At 40.6% G+C, this 21,633-nt stretch overlaps 1 protein-coding gene across 2 annotated transcripts in view; it reads left to right on the top strand.

The window, feature by feature from the left end:
* Positions 1 to 21,633, top strand: part of RASGRF2 (Ras protein-specific guanine nucleotide-releasing factor 2) — a 126,073-nt gene that overhangs the window by 25,024 nt on the left and 79,416 nt on the right. For both annotated transcript variants that reach the window (XM_010578069.1, XM_010578068.1), the window contains exon 2: positions 15,373 to 15,479. In XM_010578069.1, the coding sequence (XP_010576371.1) occupies positions 15,373 to 15,479 (107 nt within the window). The remainder of the gene's footprint in view (positions 1 to 15,372; positions 15,480 to 21,633) is intronic.

Raw genomic sequence — 21,633 nt, 5'->3', positions numbered from 1 at the left:
GTGGAACAGGCTTCAAACCAAGTGGTTTTTGGTTAGTCCATCACAATTGGTTGATTCAACACAAAGTGCTAAAAGCCTTTGGTTTGTTTTGATTTTATGTTTCTAAGTAATTCTTGATATGATAAAACATTAGAATTTCCTGTAGGGTAGAAAGGTGGGTTTTTTTCCCTGTTACTAACCCCCATGTGTCCCTTGCCCAACCCTGGTGTAAATGGAAGCAGAAGATGTAAGCAGTATTTTTCCTCTTATTAGAAATATTCATCAAGAAAAGATGACCTAAGGAATATTTTGTCTGTTGCTGCAGAAAAAATGTGTTTTCAGTAAGAAAGTGGGTGAGGCTTTTAAGTGACCTGAAAGCTGTAGCTGATTTCCTACTGTATTTTGACATGCCTTGTATGCCTGTTAGTGCAGAAAATTATATTCTTTTATAGTTTCCTTAGTACAGGCATTGCCTATTTTCTTGTTATTGGTGGCAAAACTGGATAGCTTTTCAGTCCTTACATGCTGCTGTATGTTTCTGTGCCTTTAAAAAAAATAATATTCATGTGGGCTACAAAGCTCCAAACATGAGAGAATTGTGAGAAGAGAAATTGAATTTCTGGCATAGTCTTCCCACAATGCATTCCAGTGAGTTAAAAACACAAAACAACGGAAACTGTTTGTATTTATATGCAGCTATTGGTGCTAAACTGCTTCTCATATGTTTTGGTTGAAACTGATGGCTTAAAGATGTGGTAGTGTTCTTCTGTGTGTATCTTATTTTAAAAAGGATCAATTTTGATTAAAATTAAAAGAAAAAAGAGGAAATTTATATTTTATTCGAGAGGAAAAAGAATTCCTATTAAAAACGAGACATCTATGTGCAAATGGAAAAAAGAAATGTAAAGCAAATTGAATTTCAGCATTTGCCATGTGAATACTTCTTTGATTATTCAGGCTTTACTATTACATTACATAAAAAATGTGAATCATGAATATAATTTTGAGAAACTCTGGTAGAATAACAGAGATCATAAATTATAAAAGCTGATATTGGCAGCACTAAAAGAAAGTGCAGTAACATCCTTTGAAACGATTCTGTTTATATTCAAGCTGAAGCTTGGTTGCTCTTCTTTATTTGCCATCCTAGATTTTTCAGCAATTTGTTATGAAAAGTGTTGTGAAACAAACATGGTAGAAAGCAGAGCTTCACTTACAGAAAAGTTTCTTTGATTGTATGGCAAGTTCAAGACCTAATGAACTGCACACTTCTGTCAGACTGCCAAGAAATCAATAACATTTGGCCATTAGCCTGCTGCAAAGGAAAGATCAGGATCCTGTTTTGCACTTCTCAAGCCAAGGCTTCATAGGATTTGTTGTGGAATAGCAACAACACTACCATCATGGGAAGGTTTTCCTGTTCAAAGATGATCTCCCTCAGGAACTCAAAATCTCTTTGTTTATTCAGGTTAGCTTGAGAAAGCTGTTGCTGCTGGGGATGTGGCTTGACATAAGAAGCAAAATTTGAGGTTGCATAAGAAGGAGGAACATAATATATTCTCTTTGTGGAAAATGAACAGAAAATCCTCTTGTTCTGCATACAATTTATTCTTTTCTGGGAGAGTGAAAGTGATGCCTGTACTTTTCTGCCCCCTCTTTCTCAACCATTTTGTGACTCTCTCTTCTCCAAAACAATGATGCCATCTTAGAATTGCTCTTGGTTCTCATTGTCGCCTGCTCCTTGCAGGGAAGTGATGTTTGATCAGCGGCCCTGTGTATGCTTTGAAATTCTCAAATCCTGTGTCTGTGGACAGCAGGATCAGGCTTTACTGCTACCCAGAGGGTGTGCAGGACAGCCTGATAGCAAAGTGGCTGGACTGAGGTGGCATGGCCATGGTCACTGAGCCTGAGCAGCACCTATGACTCTGAAACAGAGTTCTGCTTTGCCCTTGGCAGTTTTGTTACGAGTCTGTACTGGTAGTTACTGACTTCCTGCAGAAAGTATTTCAGAAAGTCTGTAAGAGAAAATGGTATTAATTTAAATTTATGTAATACAAAATGCCTTAACAAACTGCGTTGTTTAGAGCATGAAACCATGCTGCATGCGCCTTATCCTGAGTAATAAAGCAGAGCATGATCTCAGAAGAGGTAGTGGTGACACTGCTCAAATGCTGATGCGATCCAGGAGTTGTGGAACATATGGAAATGCCGCAGTTATCAGAAAGGTGCTTCCAAAGGTCAGTATTAACCAACACAGTGCCAGATTACTCTCATCAGGTGGAAAGGAAACTCATGCCTAGTGTGAATAAAAAGGTTTTTCAACTTTTCTGTCATAAATTCTTTGGTAAACATACCGTGAAAAAAAAGCATCACACCTGTTTGCCTGACTCCCAGAATTGTAATCGCTCCAGGGGAAAAAAGAGTTGATGAAAGTGAATTATCAGTAAATGGATTTTTGAAAGTAGTTGTGTAACTCCTTTTGGTATATTTGCTTTAAGCCCATTTTATTTCTACACAAGCTAAAAATTAGCACACAAGAGATAGTTTTGGTTCACACTTAGAGCTTTGTTCATGTCATCTCTGAAGGGAGGAGATGCCTGCCATCATATTACACAGCTGGATAAAGACAGCATTTATTGGGGTAAGTTGTACAAGCTCTGTTTTCCCGAAGAGGTGGCATTGGTAATGAAATGATAAAAAATGGTATCTGTAGCCAAAGAGGGGCAGTGGGAAAAATGTTTGTGCCTCTTGAAGGGGTTTGGCCAGGATGCATGTATCTTGCCATGCTTTTATGCAGTTAAGGACATGACAACTCTAGCATCTTTCTCTCTCAAAAGATTTTGGTGAGCCTTTCTTCTCCATGCAAGCTCTCCTCAAAGCAAGCTGCAGGTAATATGACCCCTGCGTTAATGAACCTAGTGAGGTTTGGGTGTGAACTGCCTTGTTGTTCATGGAAACCATGGCTCCAAAGAGGGAGAACAGCTAGGGATCAGTTGTGAAAGTGTTTGCTTCCTCGTTTCCCTTGTTAAGGCAGTCCTTTATGGTGGTGTCTTTGAAACACTTGACTTTGGAGTGAAGGAAACACTTTCTGACACTAAGAGGTTCAGTTAAGCTGTTCTTGGTGTTTGAATAGGTAGGAGGTCTTGCCAGTGGATGTTAACAGTGGTCCAGCAAAATCTGTGGCCATGTGTGAATAGAAATTTGAGTTCCCTGCGCCTGCCAGTACAGTTTAAAGAGTAAGAAATAGATTATGGTTACAAACCTAAGTAACTTCCTGTTGCTCTCTTTGTACACACCTTGTTGTTTGACTAATAGTGGTGGAATGACAAGTGTGGCTAAAACCAGAGCATTCACAACCAAATTTCAGGGGAACCAAAACCCAGGCATTCTGTAAAAGATGTGAAATGTTTCTATCCTGTTACCAGAGAATGCGAATAATTGTTGAATTACTTAAAAAGGAAATGTCAACATGTCCTTTGCTATATGCATGACACTTATTTGGGTGAAAAATCACATATAATGTCTGAGTGTTTAAAGTACTTTACATTGCATAAACTGCAAAATCTTTGTTACTAGCAATCTATTGAATGTATAACAGCTAATGTGATTTGAGAGATATTAATAAAGACCTGAGAAGAAAACATGTACTATAGTTGCAGTTGGGTAAATTGTTGAAAACTGCATGTATGCTAAAGTGTGTCTTTGACAGTAAATATTATAAAATGTGGATTCCATCTCTAATGCTATTGGTTTTACATCCTGAAAATAATTTTATTTTAGACAAGCCATGAACACATTTCAGCTATGTCCAGACAAATTTTGAAAACCAATTTTTGGCTCACCACTTCTATAGTACAATTCAGTTCTCAACCTTCATATAAAATGTTAGTGGATGTGACACTCTTGTCAGTGTGAGGTGTTTGTTTATATATGCAAGGTGGGTTAGTTGATTGGATTAGTTTTGGTTTACTGGTACGGCATGTCTGAACAGCTTCATCAGTTAAGGAAATTTCAGTGAATCCTTGTATAAAACCAGGGGTTGACAATGGATAGTCAGAAGTTGAAATAATACTACTGAGGATTAGGGAAGGATTCTTACAGACTGAATCATCCTGATTGTTGCTTGGCAGGGTGAGGTGCATTGGATTTTTCTTTTTTTTTGGTCATTGATGAGAACTTAACAGAATAGCAGTTACAAGAACATGTATGAAAATGTCAGAGAAATTTGATCCAAATGTTTCTTAGTGGGTGAGATACGACAGGACTCAACCACTGGATCTTTGATGTCCTGAGACGAGGTAAATGTTTTCCTGCTCTGTGTATCTAGGTGTACCCCATATGCTCAGGTGATTTTAAGACGGAGCAATCCAAACCATTGCCTGGTCCTTGAATGTCCAGGTGCACTAATAGGCTTACTTATAGTTCCCTCCAGATGGGTAAGCACTACTTTTCTACTTACAGTCTTTAGGGATGAGATAAGTTGATGAAGAACTTGTTTCTATGTGAGTTATGGTTAGCGAAGCACTGTTTTCAGCTCTCTGGAATTCATGTACTTGAATTCTCTTCCTGAGTTTGGTTCAGTTGGGTAGGCCAATGAGCACTCCTTTTGATGGAATATTGAGTAAATAGAAGGTGGAGGTCTAGGCAGGAGAACATGCTTCTAGTGTTGGAATAACTTTCTCTTGCTTAAAACTACATTCTGTCACTTTTCTTCCCAAGTTTTTTACTAGGTTATATGCCGGCTCCAACCCCTAGGGCTAGTTAACCACAGAGTAGGGCTGTCAGTGAGCGTGGTGGCAACAAACAGGCATTTTTTCATGTCATAAAATCATTCAGCTTTGATAGGTAGTTTTGAAAACTTTGCATGTGGCTCTTTGCAGTGGTCTTTTATTTTCCATCAGAGCCCTGGCAATCTCTGGTGCTGGCAGGTGGACTGTACCAGTCTTGTCCCTCATCTCACAGAATACTGTAGTTACTTGAAATTTTGAGTGTTTGTTTTTTTCTGAAACTGTTTATAGATAGAAATGATTATATATAACAGAGATGTATCGAGGTCTAGGATGTGCTGACTTCTTATTCTTGCTTCCCTGTCATATGTTGGCTCACTTCAGGGAGAAAAGCTCTGTTTATAGCAATCTTGAGTTGAACTCGTTTACAGCAGATCTATATTTGGGCTTCTTTGCACATATCCTTGTGTCTAAAATGGGCACCATAATTCTTACCTTGTAGAGGAGTTAGAAGATTAGTTACTGTCTGTAAAGAGCTTTAAAAATGACAAATCCTGTGTTTGCATATCTTCAGAATAATTAAGAAGCCAGCCAATTAATCTGCTTCCTAGAAATTAATACTTCAAAATTACTTGCTCTGTAAAATTGTTTATGTGCATGATTTGGGGCAGGTATACCTTTTTTCTTTTTTTTTTTTTTTTGCATATGTGATGGTGTTTACTGAGAAACCCAGGCTCCACTCTTGCAGTACACACTGTGTGGATGCAATCTTCAAAACTGAGGCCCATTATATAATTTCATTTTTTACTTGTTTACTCATTTTTTAAAATGAAGCTGCATGTTTTTAGTAGTGAGGGTAAGTTAATACCTAGAACAATTAAACATGGGCTCAGGTGGGTTTTTCATTACTTTTTATGTTAGGATTGATTAAGGAGGCTCTGTGTCTCACCTTGATCCTATATGTTTGATGCAGGAGCTATCTAGTGAGATTTTTCTGGCCTATATTACACAAGTCATCAGACTAGAATGTTATAAATATCCCTTCTGGCCTTTAAAGTCCGATCTTTTAATTAAAATACAGGGATGTCTTTTGCGGGGCAAAACAAATACTAAGATTCTAGCTCGATTCATGTGCAGGAGCTCTGCGTCATTATCAGATTTCAGACAAGAAAGTTGGATAACAGGTGCTCTAGTGGTTGTTTGAACAAGGAGGGAAAGGCTGTCAATACATGGAGAAAGGTTAGGGTTGCTAAGAATGGTGGCAGAGTGAGACAGGGTGAAAAAAGAACAAAACACCGAAAGTCTACTTCCTGAAAAATACATAAACCCGCCACTGATTACAGTATTCCCTGTTGTCTCTTTCTGTTTCCATGTGTCCTTTCTTTGTCACTTTGAATAGCACAGTTTTGTACTAATACAGCTGTATTGTGCTTACTTAAGTGGTAGGACTGTAATCTTTATTCCCTTTATCTGTGACATGCTTGAGGAGGGACCAGAACTTGGATTAACTTGACAGTTCATTCCCTTCTCTGTGGCCCCGATGGAAAGACAGCTAATGAGACACAGGAGAAGTGCAGGTATAGACAAGAAGTGAGGAGCTGTGTCCCCAGCCTTCATGCTGGAATAGGTCATCAGTAAGAATAATGGGATTTCCATGCTCCTTTTCCATCGTTTGCACTGCAAACATTTCACTACAGGAGATCATGGTCCAAACAGGTACCTGACCATTTGTTGAACTCTCCACATACAGGTTGAATGTGTGTGTCCTGAAAATGTCTCAAACTATGATTTAATCTAACTCTTTCAAAGGAAGTGATTTTCCTTTTGCAAGCATAAGGAATATATTATAAAGAAACTGAAGACTGGAAGGGATCTGAGGCAACAAGTGGTGGCTAAAAATTAGAGGTTTTATTGATAAGTGGGATATGCAGACCTGAGTGCCATGTCCTTTTTCCAGTGCTTGGGAAGGTGAGAATGCTAGGAATGGGATTGAGGGCATACAGTAGTGAGCAGAAGGATACCTACACCATTAGGTATTGGGAGAAATTTTGTCTGTCTCTTGGTTTAGGCAGGTTTGATTTGGCTGTGGTTTATAGAAAATACTTTTCATTTTATAGAATTTTGGTCTATAGAAAGTATCTTCACGGCACAGCTACTCCATCAGTCACCTAAGGTCGTTAGATGTAGAGATGTATCAGTGTCAGTCCCAGAAGACCTTACATGTGGGAGGAGAGGCTAAGGATATGCAGGAAGGCAGCAGTTCTGGGAATGCTGTGAATGTTTACTAGTGAATATACTGGCATCGGGATGCAGCCTTTCAGGTCACTAAATGTTAAATGAGGGGCTTTATGGATTGTTCTTCCAGACTCAGGCATGGTGAGTCTGCACGTCCCAGGCTGGTAGGAAACCTGTCTCATATACAGAGTTCCCAACAAAATGAGACACTTTTAACCTGACTGTCCTGAATGCCAGTCCCATACCTTCATTATAGGCCTTATTTCTGTGCAGGGCACTGGTGAGAGCAGCAGTAATGAATGCTGCGAGAAGGGAGAAAATGTCCTGCAGCTAGGTAATGCACAGCCTTCTAGGCAAGCAGCTTGTGGTTTCTGGCTGTAAATTCCCACTGGACAGTGTCAAATGCATTTTGAGACGATGGTACCCATGTTCAGTTTATTACTAGTGAATAATTTAGCTGCGCTTACTGTGTTGTATCAGTTCCTGTAGGCTTTACTTGTGACATTTCCTTTTGTGTGGCAGATTTTTTCCCTGTTGATAAACTGCTGCTGAAGTACAAATGGTCTGCATTGAAAATATAGCAAATGGGGCCATATTAGTTTGGTTGTCTCATCCCTGAAACAAATGCTATAACTGTTGTAATTTGGCCTCATTTTAATGCAAGCCAACAGAGTTGCAGGAGAATTAAGGTCTGCAGTGACCTTTGTGTATTCCTTGATTTCTGTTTTGCATGCAAGCTGGGTATGGTATTTTTTTATAAATATAGTAAGAGTTTATAAAACAGGGTACATTTATGTACAGTCTCCCTAATTCCAGAACTATTGATTGCATATTTAAATATAATGACCTCAGAATGCTGTTGCTCTTGGCCCAAACAATATTTGCAGAATGGCTCAGGAAGGTGATTCACTGTCAGATGCCAGAACAGATTTTGTGGAGCAGTTTGTTGATTAATCTAATATTGGTTGAAGAGAGAAGACATCAAGCTATCTTATCTACCATACAATATAGGGTGTGTATGTAGTATATATTTAGCCAGTGTTAAACCAAACCCAGAACAGATACTACAGCCCATCTCTGAATCTCCTCAGTGTTGGAGATGGAGATCCCAAACAATGCCTTCTAATGTGTTCTTGAGCCAGTGGCTTGGCAGATAAAAGCCCTATTCTCATTTACCTCTAGAAGTTTTTTCTCTGTAGTTCTGTTCAATACCAGATTTCTATCTACCAGGAACGATGAAGCAACATTAACATGATAAAAAAAACCCTTAATCCCTGGGTGCCTCCACAAAGAAACACTGAAGCAGCTGAAAGACTGCAGTGGGTCTCTACCCGTTTTGCAAATTACCTCTTTATTTTTTTAAAGAATCAAAATCAAGACCAAAATATGCAAGAAAAAACCAGACAATTAGTAAGAGCCAGCACTTTATGAAAATGCCAGTATATCTTGAAGGATTTAGAAGACTCACATACCATCAAATGAAGTTTTAATTAGCTCCTGTAAGACTATGAGAAAGATTTTATTTGAGTGGACAAAAGGTCCAACTAGTCTGATATCCTATCTCACATTGTGGCCATGAGGACATGTCAGGAAAGGCATCAACTTAGGCACATATTTTACTTTTCCTTTCCCTCTCCTCTGACATGACTTTAAGCTGCTAGTTATTTTCAGCTTCAGGACTGTTTGAATTCTGAATATGTGAATTCTGTGTGCTCAGTAGCCCACAATTTCTGTACAGTGAACTCTCTAGTCTCCCTGCAACTTATCAACACTTACTGCATTTTCTACTTCCTTTGTCAAGAAGCAACACCAGTTTACTACCAGTTGCATGAAGAACCACTTTTTTCTGTTTGTTTTGAAGCTGGTTTCTATGACATTCATTTAACAGATTTTTTTTTTATTGAAAGAGAAATAGAGCAGTGGATCCTTTTCCATCCATTCCATATCTCGTGTGATTTTGCAGATCCATGTTATACTCCCAGAGTTGTTCCTTTCTTTGCATTGAAGAGTCTCAGCTTAAGTTTTTACTTATATGGATATCTGATTTGGACATACGCAAGCCTTTGCATACCACTTTTATCTTTTTCTGAACCTTTCCCATTTTATGTTGCCCCTTCTGTGATGGGAGGTCCAAAGCTACTCACAGTATTCAAGATGTTTCTTATCGTAATAGCCTTGTCTACTTTGTTCTGTTTCTTTCCCAATCATCCCCAGCACTCTGGTTTGCTTTTTTGGCAGCTGTTGAGCATTGGGCTGGTGTTTTTGTGAAACTTATTCCAGGATCTTACTCCTGAGTGGTAGTACCAAGGACAGAGCCCATCTTTTCACATGTGAACCTTGGAATGTTTTTCCTCACATATGTCACTTTACATTTGTGTACAATGAATTTCACCTGCCATTTTACTTTCCAGTAACTCAGGCGTGTTGAGTCTGCAGTTCTTTATAATAGGTTCTCATCATTACTATATTGAATAATTAACAAACTTTGTCATCCTTTGTAATGCCTGTCCCAGTCTTCAACACAATTCCCTGAGGAAGTCCTTTGATGACCTTGTTCCATTATATGAACTGACAGATGGTCCAATATTCCAGCTTTGTTTCCTAGCTTTTGATCAGATTTTTTTTTTCTTTTTATCCATGGAGGGACATTTTTCTTGTAAGTCCTAGATGCTTAAGTGTTTCCCTAAAAAACTGTCAAAAGCATTTTGAAAACCATATCATCATAATCCAAATGCTTGTTGACCCCTTCAGCAAACTCCACTGGGTTTAGAGGAGTTGACAGGCTTTTACAAAAACCATAGTGACTCTTCCCAAGTACATCATACTAATTCTGATGTCCACTAATCCTGTTCTCATTATAGCTTCTACTAATTGGTGTGATACAAACATGAAATGTTTTGGCTTTGTAGATCTCCCTGGAAACTTGTAAAAAAATTGCCATGGTTTTCACTCTCCTGTCATTATTCCACTCTCATGCTAATTTAACAACAATGGGCTATGAATTTCCTGCCAGCACTAGCAGCACAGCAAGTCTCAAGATGTGGCATAACTTAACCCTGGCATTTGTCTTCCCTTGACTCAAAGCACAATACTTTCCTTCCTACTAACATGCTGCTGATCCAGTGATGGGGAGGGATTGTTGTCTTCTCCCCCAAACATTTCTCTCACCTCCATACACTCATACTTTTGCACTTGTTCCTTTCTAGGGATGCTGCCTTCTTCCAAACATATTCCTTTCTTTTCCTTCTGTTTCCCTGGGATGTAAGAAATACAGAATATACGTAATGTTTTGTATTTGAGAAGCTGGGCAAAATACTGTCAGTAGAACACATCTGAAAACTTCATGAGTTAACATGTCCTTGAATAGTACAAGCTGCTTGGATTCAGGCTGCAGTTTGCTGCTTTTCTTTCAAGGATTATTGATGAGTCTTCAGTTGCTACAGTGATTGTCCTCTTCTGCCCAATAATGTACTGGTGCTTGAGACTGCATACAGATTTCCAGATTCTGAAATGAAAATGTCTTTAGAAGTCAAGAACGAGAAATATTTTTAGCTTGTTATCTTAAGTTTTAATTAATTGCCTCTCCCACCTTTTTTCGCCTCAGAGTTTTTTTAACATGCCATTACAAACATTAGGTAGTGAATATAAGCCTTAAAGATGCAGCAAATGATTAAGCTTCCTCATGCCTCACATTGAAGACAGACTCTTGTTAAGGCTTTTAATTTTTGGTAGCAGTCTTGGTACACAAACTAACTTTTCATAGTTGTTTTGCATTTATACTCTTCATTCTTATCAATATTGACAGCTAGAATTTTCTTTTTAAATTACTCTCGAAGTTCTGGCTTGAATGATTAAACTACGACTGTACAATAAGTCACTGAAAGATCAGGAAATAGCATCTAACAAGGTCACACCACATTTAAGCTTTAAAAATGGTATTTTTGTAGTATATTATGAAGAGAATTAAATTTGGTTTATGTTTAGTAAGAAAAGTTTAGGGAAAAGCAGTTCATAGGCAAGTAGCTATTACTGCACTATAATAATTTACAAGCCCACAATACAACAGAATTTCGTAGTCACCTTGGAGTCCTTCGAAGCATAATTTAAATATTTATATGCTGTGCTCATGGAAGGATAAGATAACAAACACTGTTGACACATGCTTCATTTCTCCAGTATGAGTTTTTCCACCCAGACATTCAAAGCTGACCAAATTTATGAGGAGCTGAAGGCAGGAGCTTGCAGTAGGAATTGTCAAGCAGCGTTATTATCTAGGGTAGCAGCTTTTCTGCCTGTGACAGGTAGCGGCACCACCATGGGAAGATGGGTGCTCATTCTTCTTGGTCCTTCAGTGTTTCAGTAACTGAACTGTTGCAAGCATCACCACTAATTTACAAATGGAGAAGACACCTCATGTTACTGCAGCTATCAGGGGATGAAAAGGAGTAACTGACGAAACAGACGTAGTGGTAAGTTATCAGGGGATGAGAGATAAGAGATAGGATAGGAGATGTCCTTTGAAGTTTCCATGTGAGGTGGAGGAAAGAGAATGAGTTGTGGGACTGTCCTTAGGCATTGGAGAGTGCGGTACCTGTGTTGGTGTGACTCTCACTTCATAAACAGCAAAAGCTCTTGTCAGTCACAAGGAGATCAGCATTCTGCTCTTGGGAAATTTAGTCTCAGGGGTGTCTGTATTGGTGGAAGCTCTACCTCAGTATGCCTTAGAAGTAGTCTTTCTGTTACAGGGCATATATCATTTGGGTTGGTTTTTTGGGTTTGGGAGGGTTTTTTTTGTTTGTTTGGTTTGGGTTTGGTTTTGTTTTGTTTTTTTACCAGAACGATGCTTGTTTTCCCCCTTGGAAAGCATGGCAACTTCAGAGCTTTTGCTGTCTTATTTTGAATACAGCCATTATTTGGGCAGTTTTATAAGGACAAAGTTATGGTGTGAACTGCTGTCAATGGGGAGCCCAGCACAATAATCAGTATACTCCAGTACGGGACTTCTTTCACTCATGGTCTTAATCTTGTTTCAGTCTTGTCTCTGAAGCAGAGGTCCCTGTCAGCTCATTCCTTATTCTTTCCTTTTCACTGTAGGAAGAAACTCTAGCACTAGATACAAGTCAGAGAAGTGACACATAACAATATTCTTGATGCTTCTTAATCCCATTGTTCTTTCCTTGACTGTCAGTCAAGATAGTGCTTTCATACCTATGCAAGGTATATGACACTTTCCCTGCCTTTTTTTCCAAGCTTTACTTTGGAGAACTCTGCCAAAGATGTTTTTATTAAAATGAAGAGTTACCATTTTGCTTGTGCATACCTGAATACTGAAAAGACACCTTAAAATGAAATCACTGAATTTGTTTTATATCAAAATACAGAATGCTCATTTTATCTTCTATGAGCCTGACAATTTTCAGAATAAACAATAATAAAAAACCTGTCCAACTGAACCACGAGCTTAACTTGAAACGTGAGTGCCTGCCTGCTAGTCCAATGGACGTGGTGAATGACAATGAGGGTAGTTGATGTAAATGTGTCCTACGGTTCTTAAACATTTACTGTCATCACTTCATAATAGTGTGTATGCAGAAGGGTGGATGCATCACATGTACCATCTTATTTTCTTGTAGTAAATTAGTTTTGTAAATTAGCAACATTTATTTAAAAAACAGAATTCAAGGATGACTTAGAGATTCTTTTTAGAGGCATGTTATGATATTTTGTTTGCACTTTGGTTACTTTAGAGTTGGCTACTTCTGGGTAAATGATGTGACAGTTGATGCTGATGCTTGAATGCAATATGCGTGTTTGAGAGGGGTGGAGGATGTAGATGTTTTTTAAAGTTTTAATCTGTGCTTTTTGGTGGTCTAACTAAGCATTTAGATCATGCCTATCAGCATAGTAACTGCACACCTTTAAGTCTAAATTCTGTGACATGAGATCACTGCAAGTCTTCCTCAAAAGAGGTCTGAGTTACCTCACTTTAGAAGAAGAAGTAGGGAGGACTGTAATAGTGTCTTCCCTTTAATGTGAATCCCTACACAATGGGATTAAATCCAGTGCTTGTCTACACTTGTGTCTTCTTTATTCTAATTTTATATGTAGCAGCTTTATGAAACACAAATAACTTGTTACATAAAATGCAGCTCCGAACAGTGTGATTTATCTTTAAATATACTTTTTAAAATAGACTATTCCAGTCTATAAACAGAGCACATTTGTGTGTAATCTTGCTGCACTTTTTACTGCCCTGTAGGTTGTTTTCAACTGCACTGTATTGTTATAAAAGTTTTTATCTATCACTGAGTTGATCTATCACTGATTAAATGTTTCTTTCTATTCATGGCATTCAGGTTTAAGTGATATGCACTATTGAAAAACCACAGTATTACAGGATTGTCCTTTTAATGATTTATTGATCCTTGTCTGTGCTCTGGAGTTGTTTTGTTTCTGAAACTCAACAGATCAGAGCCTGGACTTTCTTTGTACAGCCTGTTAAATGTGAATGCTGCTTCTTATTTTGCTGTGTTTCTGTTTTGTTGGTCTGTTGCTAATCCTGCAGTGCTTGTGGTCTGCTGTATGAAAAGGGTTTTGTATACATGTAACAATGTTTAGTAAATTAATATAATGCACAAATGAATAGTTTTCTCTATACGGAATGCCATTATATATACTCATGTTACCCAAAAAGAAACCAAACATGTGAGTGTACTCAGATGCACAGAGGCAGCTGGGTTTTGTAAATGTGAGATCCCCAGGCATGAACCTTGATGCAAATACAGGTGCACAGACAGTGCTGGAGCCAGTGTAGTGAATCCAGTGTATCTGGGGTGTCTTGAACCCGCTCTGTGCACACTGCACAGCTGACTTGTGTGTTGTATGTGCACAGCAGGCTGCCAGACGTTTCAGAAGGGGCCAATAGATGGCTGAAATAATCTCTTTTTTGTATGGGCAAAATTCATTATCAGTGTTGACAATATCTGCAGCCAATTCTCCATAGGTAAAATTTCATCCCTTCTGTTCTGTTTCTGTTTATGCTTGTGTTCCTCCGGCCTTGAAATGGCTTTTAATTCTGAGGTGTTTTATATTTGCTTGATCTCCAGCATGGTGTTTGGCTCAGAGGGCCTTTTTCAGCTGAGCTGTGGGTTTGACAACGAAAGCAGAATGTTTGTTGAGATCACTTCACATTTCTTACTGCTGTAAACAATGGCTAATGGCGTGGGAGAACACAAATTACATACCTCACTTGCTGACTGGAGTGAGTTTGGAATTTGCTGTTAGACCCCAGAAAGTAATTGCTGCCACATGTGCTTATACTCAGTTCCTTGTTAACTGGGACGAAGGTCGAAGAGGGATTGAGAAGTTCTAGGTAATGAAGGGACCTGAGTTATCCGGTGCAGAGGTGTTTAGCTGTAAGAGCTCCTGCATCACATTAGACCTAGTAACCAGATGGTTTTATGTATGGACAGGTCCCTCACTGGTCCCTCTGCTGTGAAACAGCTGGCTTACTAACTGGTGCATTTAAGGCACCTATAGAAATTACAGGTGGGTGTTCAGGTAGAGTTTTCTCACCTATTTTCATCTAAGTTGGAAGAATTCTGTTTGCTACCTGGCTGTTAGTATGCAAGCTATGCAAAATAAGGTTGTAAATGACCAACCTCATGAAATGGGTTTTAACGTAGATGACTGGGGGTTCTCCTCTCCCCACTAGATAATTACTATTATTACTGCATTCTGAAAGTAATGAAAACTTTCCTGAATTTCTGTGTTCTATGAAACATACCATGGCCAACGTCTTTCACGTAAGAAACGCCATCAAAGAATATGACACTTCTTGTGTGAATAGCATTTTCTTGTGAAAAAAAAAAAAGTTGTTGCAATGACAATTATGGATGAGGCTTCTTGAAAGAAGGCCAAAAATGTTTTGGGAGTGTGATGAATGAGAAGGGACACTTTCCTTGTTTTGGAAAGGTGAGGAAATAAGCTAGAGCCAGTGCACAGTCCACATTCTTGTGAGGAAGCAGGGACAGTTCTGCATTTGGTGTCCTGTGCCGGCCATCTAAGAAAAATTTTAGGTGAAAAAATGCAAGGGAAGAAGAACTACAAACACCCCAGTACAGTCACGCTACTGTATTCAACTGTAGAAGCTGTTTAGGTAATTATATTATGTTGTCTTGTATGTGGGAGCTTAAGAACAATAACTTAAAATAAGTACCATGAAAGCTATTGCCTTAATACACAGGGGAATCTGTTAAGGATACAGTTTCAACTTCAATCCATGTTTCATGACTTAATAGCTTACAACGCATCTTCCTAGGCTGGCAATGCTTTGGACTGTGTTTAAAAAGTTAGATTTTTAATTTTATTTATTTTATATATTTTATTTAAAAGAGTTGCTGAACATTTTTTGTCTTGTTCTAATTCGCAGCATTACTTTACTGTTCTTTTTGGCCATGAAGGGCAGAAGCCACTGGAGCTCCGTTGTGAGGATGAAGTTGATGGGGACGAATGGGTAGAAGCAATTCACCAAGCTAGGTATGAAGCCTGATTTTTGATACTTAGCTCCATTTTACTGTAAATAAATTGGTAATAATTTGAAAATCTAAATTCACTCTCTAAACAGAAATAAACATTACAGTGCATTGATCATGTATTGCTTGCAACGCATGGGTATGTTATAGGAAAAAATGCCTTTATCATTCATGCTTATATCACTGTACTTTATCATGCACAAGTGATTGTGTTCTATTTGAAATTAGTTCAAGAAGAATACTCTTTTATTGGAAACAAGCCCTAGGGTTAGTCCTCTCTTAGAGGCAATGTTTGTTATATGAATGAAGAAATAAGTGATATGCTAAATGAATAAATGAGTGTTTCTTAAAAAGCTCTTATGTAGTACTAAAAGTAAGAAAGAGGAGGTCAAACCAGTATGATGATAAAGTGCAACAAATAACATTTCGTCTTCAAAACTGAAGTCCTGAACAACGATCAGTCTTGTGAAAAGGAATGTGGTAGGACTTCCAGCCATCCAGTAATCTTTCCCTGAGAAAAGGTCTGCACGGTGAATGGGCAAGGTTTACAGTATAATCTAAATGAAAATCATTTAACTGAAGTTTTGTGAAATGGTTTGCGGAGGCAAATGTCTTTGCTGAAATGCACTTTCTTCAGCCTCCTCTCATAGAGACTCACCTCAGCTTATCTACAGTGCCATGGTAACGCACAAGGAACCAGGCAATTTCTGAGTTGCTTAGGACATGAGCCATGTAAACAGAAGTGATTTTGCTTTATAACTAAAAATGAACACCACCAGCTAGTAGTTCTTAATGTAGAACTTGTGAAATGAGGCCCTGAAGCTGCAGGTCTTGTGTTACCTGGGCGTCTAGTCTTTGGATCTGCATCCTCTTCTTAGCATTGGTACCTAACTGAACGGGGTCTCATCCTTTGTTGGAAAGCACCTCCTGGGTTGTGGTATTAGGTGAACCACATTTTGCATGGTAGCCCTCTGGGTGAACACATTAATTCAGGTGTTGAGAAGCTATGAGGCTTTGAACTCTCAGCCATCCCAGGAGAGCACGTCCACCAGCAGACAGTCCTGTATTGCTGAGGGAGGAGGAGGTGAGGGAGATCTTCACCTTGTCTCTGGATCTGGGTCAGTTTCTTTGTGGAGTACGACTGAAAGCAAGTGAAGAAAGGAGAGTGACTTTTTGCCTTCTGGTAAGGGCATTCAGGGGATGCAGGATCCTACAGTTCCCTGTTTTCAGGATAATTTTCTTCTTGTCCATTGCCTGGTGTAAAAGGCACATAAGCAAGAAGAGCTTCACAACGCTGAGTTAAAATTTGTCTCTGGGTAGTTCGGTCCATAAATAGATCAAGCATGAATATTCAAGACAGAACTTAGCAGAAAATTAAGTGAATGTTAAACACACAGTTTAAAATATTGAGAACTTAAACTTGCTAAGAAGTTAGTTGTGAAGTTCAAGGTTGGGGTGGTTGAATTTTGCCTCCACCAAAAAGTTATCACTGCAGCCTTCAGAAGACAACTGGGTCTCTGTTGTAAGCAAGATCAGTCTTTTGGTCTCCGTCCCTTTTGCTATTTGAATTTTTTCCCTTTATTTGTGCCTATCTGAAATGACAATCCCAATAATATGAAACTATGGACACCACTGTGAGGGATATTCTCAGGGCCCTATGTAATTTGGGGGATTTTCTTAATCTACTTTTCTGCATAGGTCTCTAAATTTCTTGGGAAAATTTTACAGGAACATGGACGTGGCTTTTCTTGTTCTAGTATTCTTTTCTTGAACAAAATATCAACAAGTGACAAAGTTTCTGAAATTTAGTTGCTAAACATCCCACGCTGCTGCTGTTACCTCCTTCTGATACTTTTCTACTTCACTGGAAGCGGCTTTTATTTGCTTTACATTGTGTCTAGTTGCATAGTTAGTTACTTAACCATTGGGTCTTTTACCAAAGATACATAACAAAGAAGTGAAAATAACAGTTTTAGACTATTTCTATTGGGTTTGTGTGGAGTGGGTTTTTTTTTTGGTAGCAGGGGAGGGGGCCGCAGGGCCGGCTCCTGTGAGAAGCTGCCAGAAGCTTCCCCGGCTCCGAGGGGGACCTGCCGCTGGCCAAGGCCGAGCCCGTCAGCGATGGCGGGAGCCCTCTGGGAGAACAGGTTGAAGAAGGGGAACCTGCAGCGGGGGAGGAGAGCGGGATGCGAGAGAAAGCCCTGTGCAGGCAGCAAGGTCAGTGAGGAAGGAGGGGAGGAGGTGGATGCCCCCGCAGCCCGTGGTGAGGCGGCAGGCTGTCCCCCCCCGGCCCACGGAGGGGAGTGGGGCAGCAGATGGCCACCTGCAGCCCAGGGAGAGAGGGATGGATGGATGCCCCCAAGATGGCGGCGGCGCCAGAGGAAAGCCCCCGCCGGCGCAGGGGGACGGATGCCCCCAAGATGGCGGCGGCGCCAGAGGAAAGCCCCCGCCGGCGCAGGGGGACGGATGCCCCCAAGATGGCGGCGGCGCCAGAGGAAAGCCCCTGCCAGCGTAGCCTGGGACTGAAGATGGGTCGGCGGCAAGGACCCCCGCCAGGGAAGTTTGTGAGGAACTGCGGCCCGCGGAAAGGACTCTTCTGTGCCGCAGAAGCTGATGGAGAACTGTGTCCTGTGGGAAGAACCCCACGCTGGAGCAGGGGAAGAGCGAGGAGGAGGAGGAAGGAGCGGCAGAGACAAGGGCTGGCGAGCCGCCTGTCAGACTGTCAACCGCCGTTGCCCTGCGCCGCCGGCGGGAGGAGGTAGAGAGAAGCGGGAGTGCGGTTGAGGCGGGAAGGAGGGAGGGGTGGGGGGAAGGTGTCCTCAGGTTTGGTTTTACTTCTCAGTAGCCTTGTTTTGATCTGACTGGTAGTAAGGTGAACGGATCGTGTTTCTCCCCCAAGTTGAGCCTGTCTTCTGCCCGTGACCCTCAGCGGGGAGTGGTCCCTGCCTGCCCTCGTCTCGAGCCACGACCGTTTCTTTGTGTTTTCCCCTCCCCGTCCCACTGTGGGGAGGAGCGAGCGAGTGGCTTCGTGGTGCTTTGTTGCCAGCTGGGCTTAAACCATGACATTATTGCATAAGATTTTTCTTGCCAACTTAATTAAACAAAATAGAACAGATTTGCTTCAGGGATTAAAGTTTGCCGGTATCATGATTTAGACTTTTTTCCTTGAGTTCGTCTGTATTTTTGACAAATGGGACAAGCTTTGGCAACTTCTTTGGTGTCACTTTTCATTTGAGGCTAGCTTAATACATTTCTGACCCTTCTCTCAGGTTTTTGTTTTGAATTCCTAAATGACATTTTGTGTAGCCCTTTGAAGATACTTTTTTGTAGTATCTAGAGATAAAAATTTTAGGAGGTATTGAGAACATTCCCTCTACCCTTAAACTGAAAACAGGCCTGGGAACATCGTGGTTTTGTGTGAAGAGGTTGGCATTTTTGTGAAATGGAAATATTTAATTGCTTTCCAGAGGGTCTCATCCTCATGAATAGTTATGGTAATCCATGTTTTAGCTGAGACAAAGTAGTTGAGTCTTTTTCTTTTTTTTTTCTTCTTTCTTTTCTTAGATTGACGTATACAAAATCTAATTTTGCATTGCTTTTCATGACTTTTTGCCAAATACATGTTTGCAGCCATCAAAATCTCCTCCATGTTTTATTTATTTTGCAAGTTATAAACAGACTGTTGAAAAAATAACATGATCTTACTGCACGCTGTGTCCCACTCTGGATAAATAGGTATTTTATTTGAATGCAAATTCATAATTAAAGGATTTTCTGCTGTGACATTGTCCATTGTTTCTTGGAAGATTTCACTGTGGGTGGGATGCTACTGCTTATCATTTGGGGTGCAGCACACACACTGCAAGAGCTGACCGGCTCTTGCATGCTGCACCTACATGCTGCATTGCTTATGCTCCTGTCCGTAGTGCCCTCTCTTCATTTGAGAGACATTGTTTGGCTTGTGGGCTTGCAGTGGGACGTGCAAATCAGTATATTTTGGTGGGACTCCATCATGAGCTCTACATGTGTTCCTACTTTTTGTATCTTTTCATTTTATTTGAATTCTCAGTGTTTAGAGTTCTCAGTAGTATCCAGGGTGGCAGAGTAAGGCTTGCTGCTTCTGAGTTACATTTCTGCGCTGGAGGATTTATTCCTGGCAAATCCTAATTCCTCTGTCAGTGACTGCATGTGGAAGTCCTGTTTTGGCCTTTGTTCCAGAACTCGGTCTCTTATGAAAAAATCTGTTTCACCCTCAATACACTGAGGTGGACTTTCCACCCTCTCTTACAAATTCTATGGTTTTAATTTTTTCTTTTTTTTTGCATTTAACTCAAAAACTTTTATGCTTCTTTTTTATGTGGATGCAGTACTTGTTAAATTTCTCGGCCTTTTCTATGTTAGCTTATTGGAATGTCTTACATTAAGTGCTTCAGGCTGTAGTTTCATGTATGCTTTAGCCCTGCATAAGCCCACATTGCTGCTGAAGGAAGCAGCTGTCATTCTTGTAAGTCAGCCATTCATTCCCACACCTTTACCAACCCTTCTCTTATGCAGGCAGAAGTGTGAACTTAATTGGGAAACTGATCCGCACTAAAAGGAATAATGTTTTGTTTATTTTTTGCCAGCTTAGTTTTATTTTGTCTCATTCCTCTAGGTCTGTTCACTGCACATCTGTGCAACACACCTGTGTTCACTGAACAAGGGAGAAGGAGGTGCATGGGTGGGATGTGAGAGAGCACGAGTGCTATGCGGAGGGGGGGAAGTGGGAGTGCTTCTTTCAGCTACATTGCTGTCTAAAGCATATGAGGAACTACTGCCCTCCAATAGGCAATTTAAAAAAAAAAAAAAAAGCTTGGTCTCAGATTTGTTGGCACACTTCACTTGCTAATGCAGGGTGTATTTCACATAGTATTTTGCAGGCACTTGTAAGCTTGCTATGGTAGCTCAGAGCTGCCTGGAAGCTCAGAGCAAATGTCTTGCATGTCTTGCTACTAATGCCTTGCTGTTAGAGAAGCTGTATTAGCTGAAGCTTGCTGCTGTAATAACCACAGTTTTGTAGTTTCCACTTGGCTGAGAAGGAGGCAGAGAGAATTTGAGTAATGCTCAAAACATGGGCAAAACAATCTCATATCTGCCTTCCAAATAATGTGTAGCTAGATCCACAGAACAAAGTGGTGGGGGTTGCCAGAGCTGGCAGCTTGATAGAAGTAAGGCTGCTGCTGCTCCCTCTATCCAGGTTGAACCAGAAGTGGGCCTAGGCATGTAGTTCCAGTGCAGACAAACACACATATGTACATACAAACGCAGCTGGCCGCACAGATCAGCACAGACAAAAACATTCAGCACTCACGTCAGCACAGACAACACCAGCAGCCTCATTCTGTTCCCGTCTCTGACTGATCAGGATGAAGGTACGTTAGTGGAAAAATGCATACAATACATATATACAGTATGGGTCCCTCCAGTAAACAGCCTAACTGTACAGTCTGTCCAGGAGCAGGTCCTGGATTCTCCATCTCCCCAGTTGCTGGCACCTGGAAGTACAAGCCCCAAGTTCCCGCAGACCCTTTCCAGTTCCTAGTACTCAGTCCCCATCACCCACAGATACGTATGCATTCCCTGCCTTCCCAGCACACTATGGATCCCCCAGTAACTGGACTAAGACACTTAGTCTACCCCAGTAACTGGCCCTGCACCCAACGTACTTCCAGTTACCTAACACACTCACACCACACACACACGCATGCGCTGTGGATCCTTCATTAATTGGTGCATGGGTCCTGCCAACCCTGTACACATGAACACACATAGAGACCCAAACACTATGGATCTCCCCTGTAGTTGCCTTGCACACTCAGTCTAGCTGGTAACTAGCCCTTGGATGTTCTCATCTCCAGCTGTCACAGGCACACATGCACATCTGCAAATGAGTTTCTCAGTCAGCCACCCAACCTCATGGTCTTCCTGGTAGCTGGGTTGGATCTCGTGTGCCCTCCAGTAGCCAAATCACAGAGTCTGCGATGATCCAACCTAGACTTACTGCATCCTCCACACCTGCCTTCCCAGTGACTAATCCTACTCACCAGCTAGCCAGGCTGGTGATCACGCACTGATACACACATCCAGATGATGCGTGCACACTCCCACCTCTCCAGTGA

This window comes from Haliaeetus leucocephalus, unplaced genomic scaffold (genome assembly GCF_000737465.1).
Source record: "Haliaeetus leucocephalus isolate CR32 unplaced genomic scaffold, Haliaeetus_leucocephalus-4.0 Scaffold598, whole genome shotgun sequence".
In the NCBI taxonomy this organism is placed as follows: domain Eukaryota; kingdom Metazoa; phylum Chordata; class Aves; order Accipitriformes; family Accipitridae; genus Haliaeetus; species Haliaeetus leucocephalus.
Note: the sequence above shows the minus strand (reverse complement) of the source record. Positions and strands in the feature narration are given on the sequence as shown.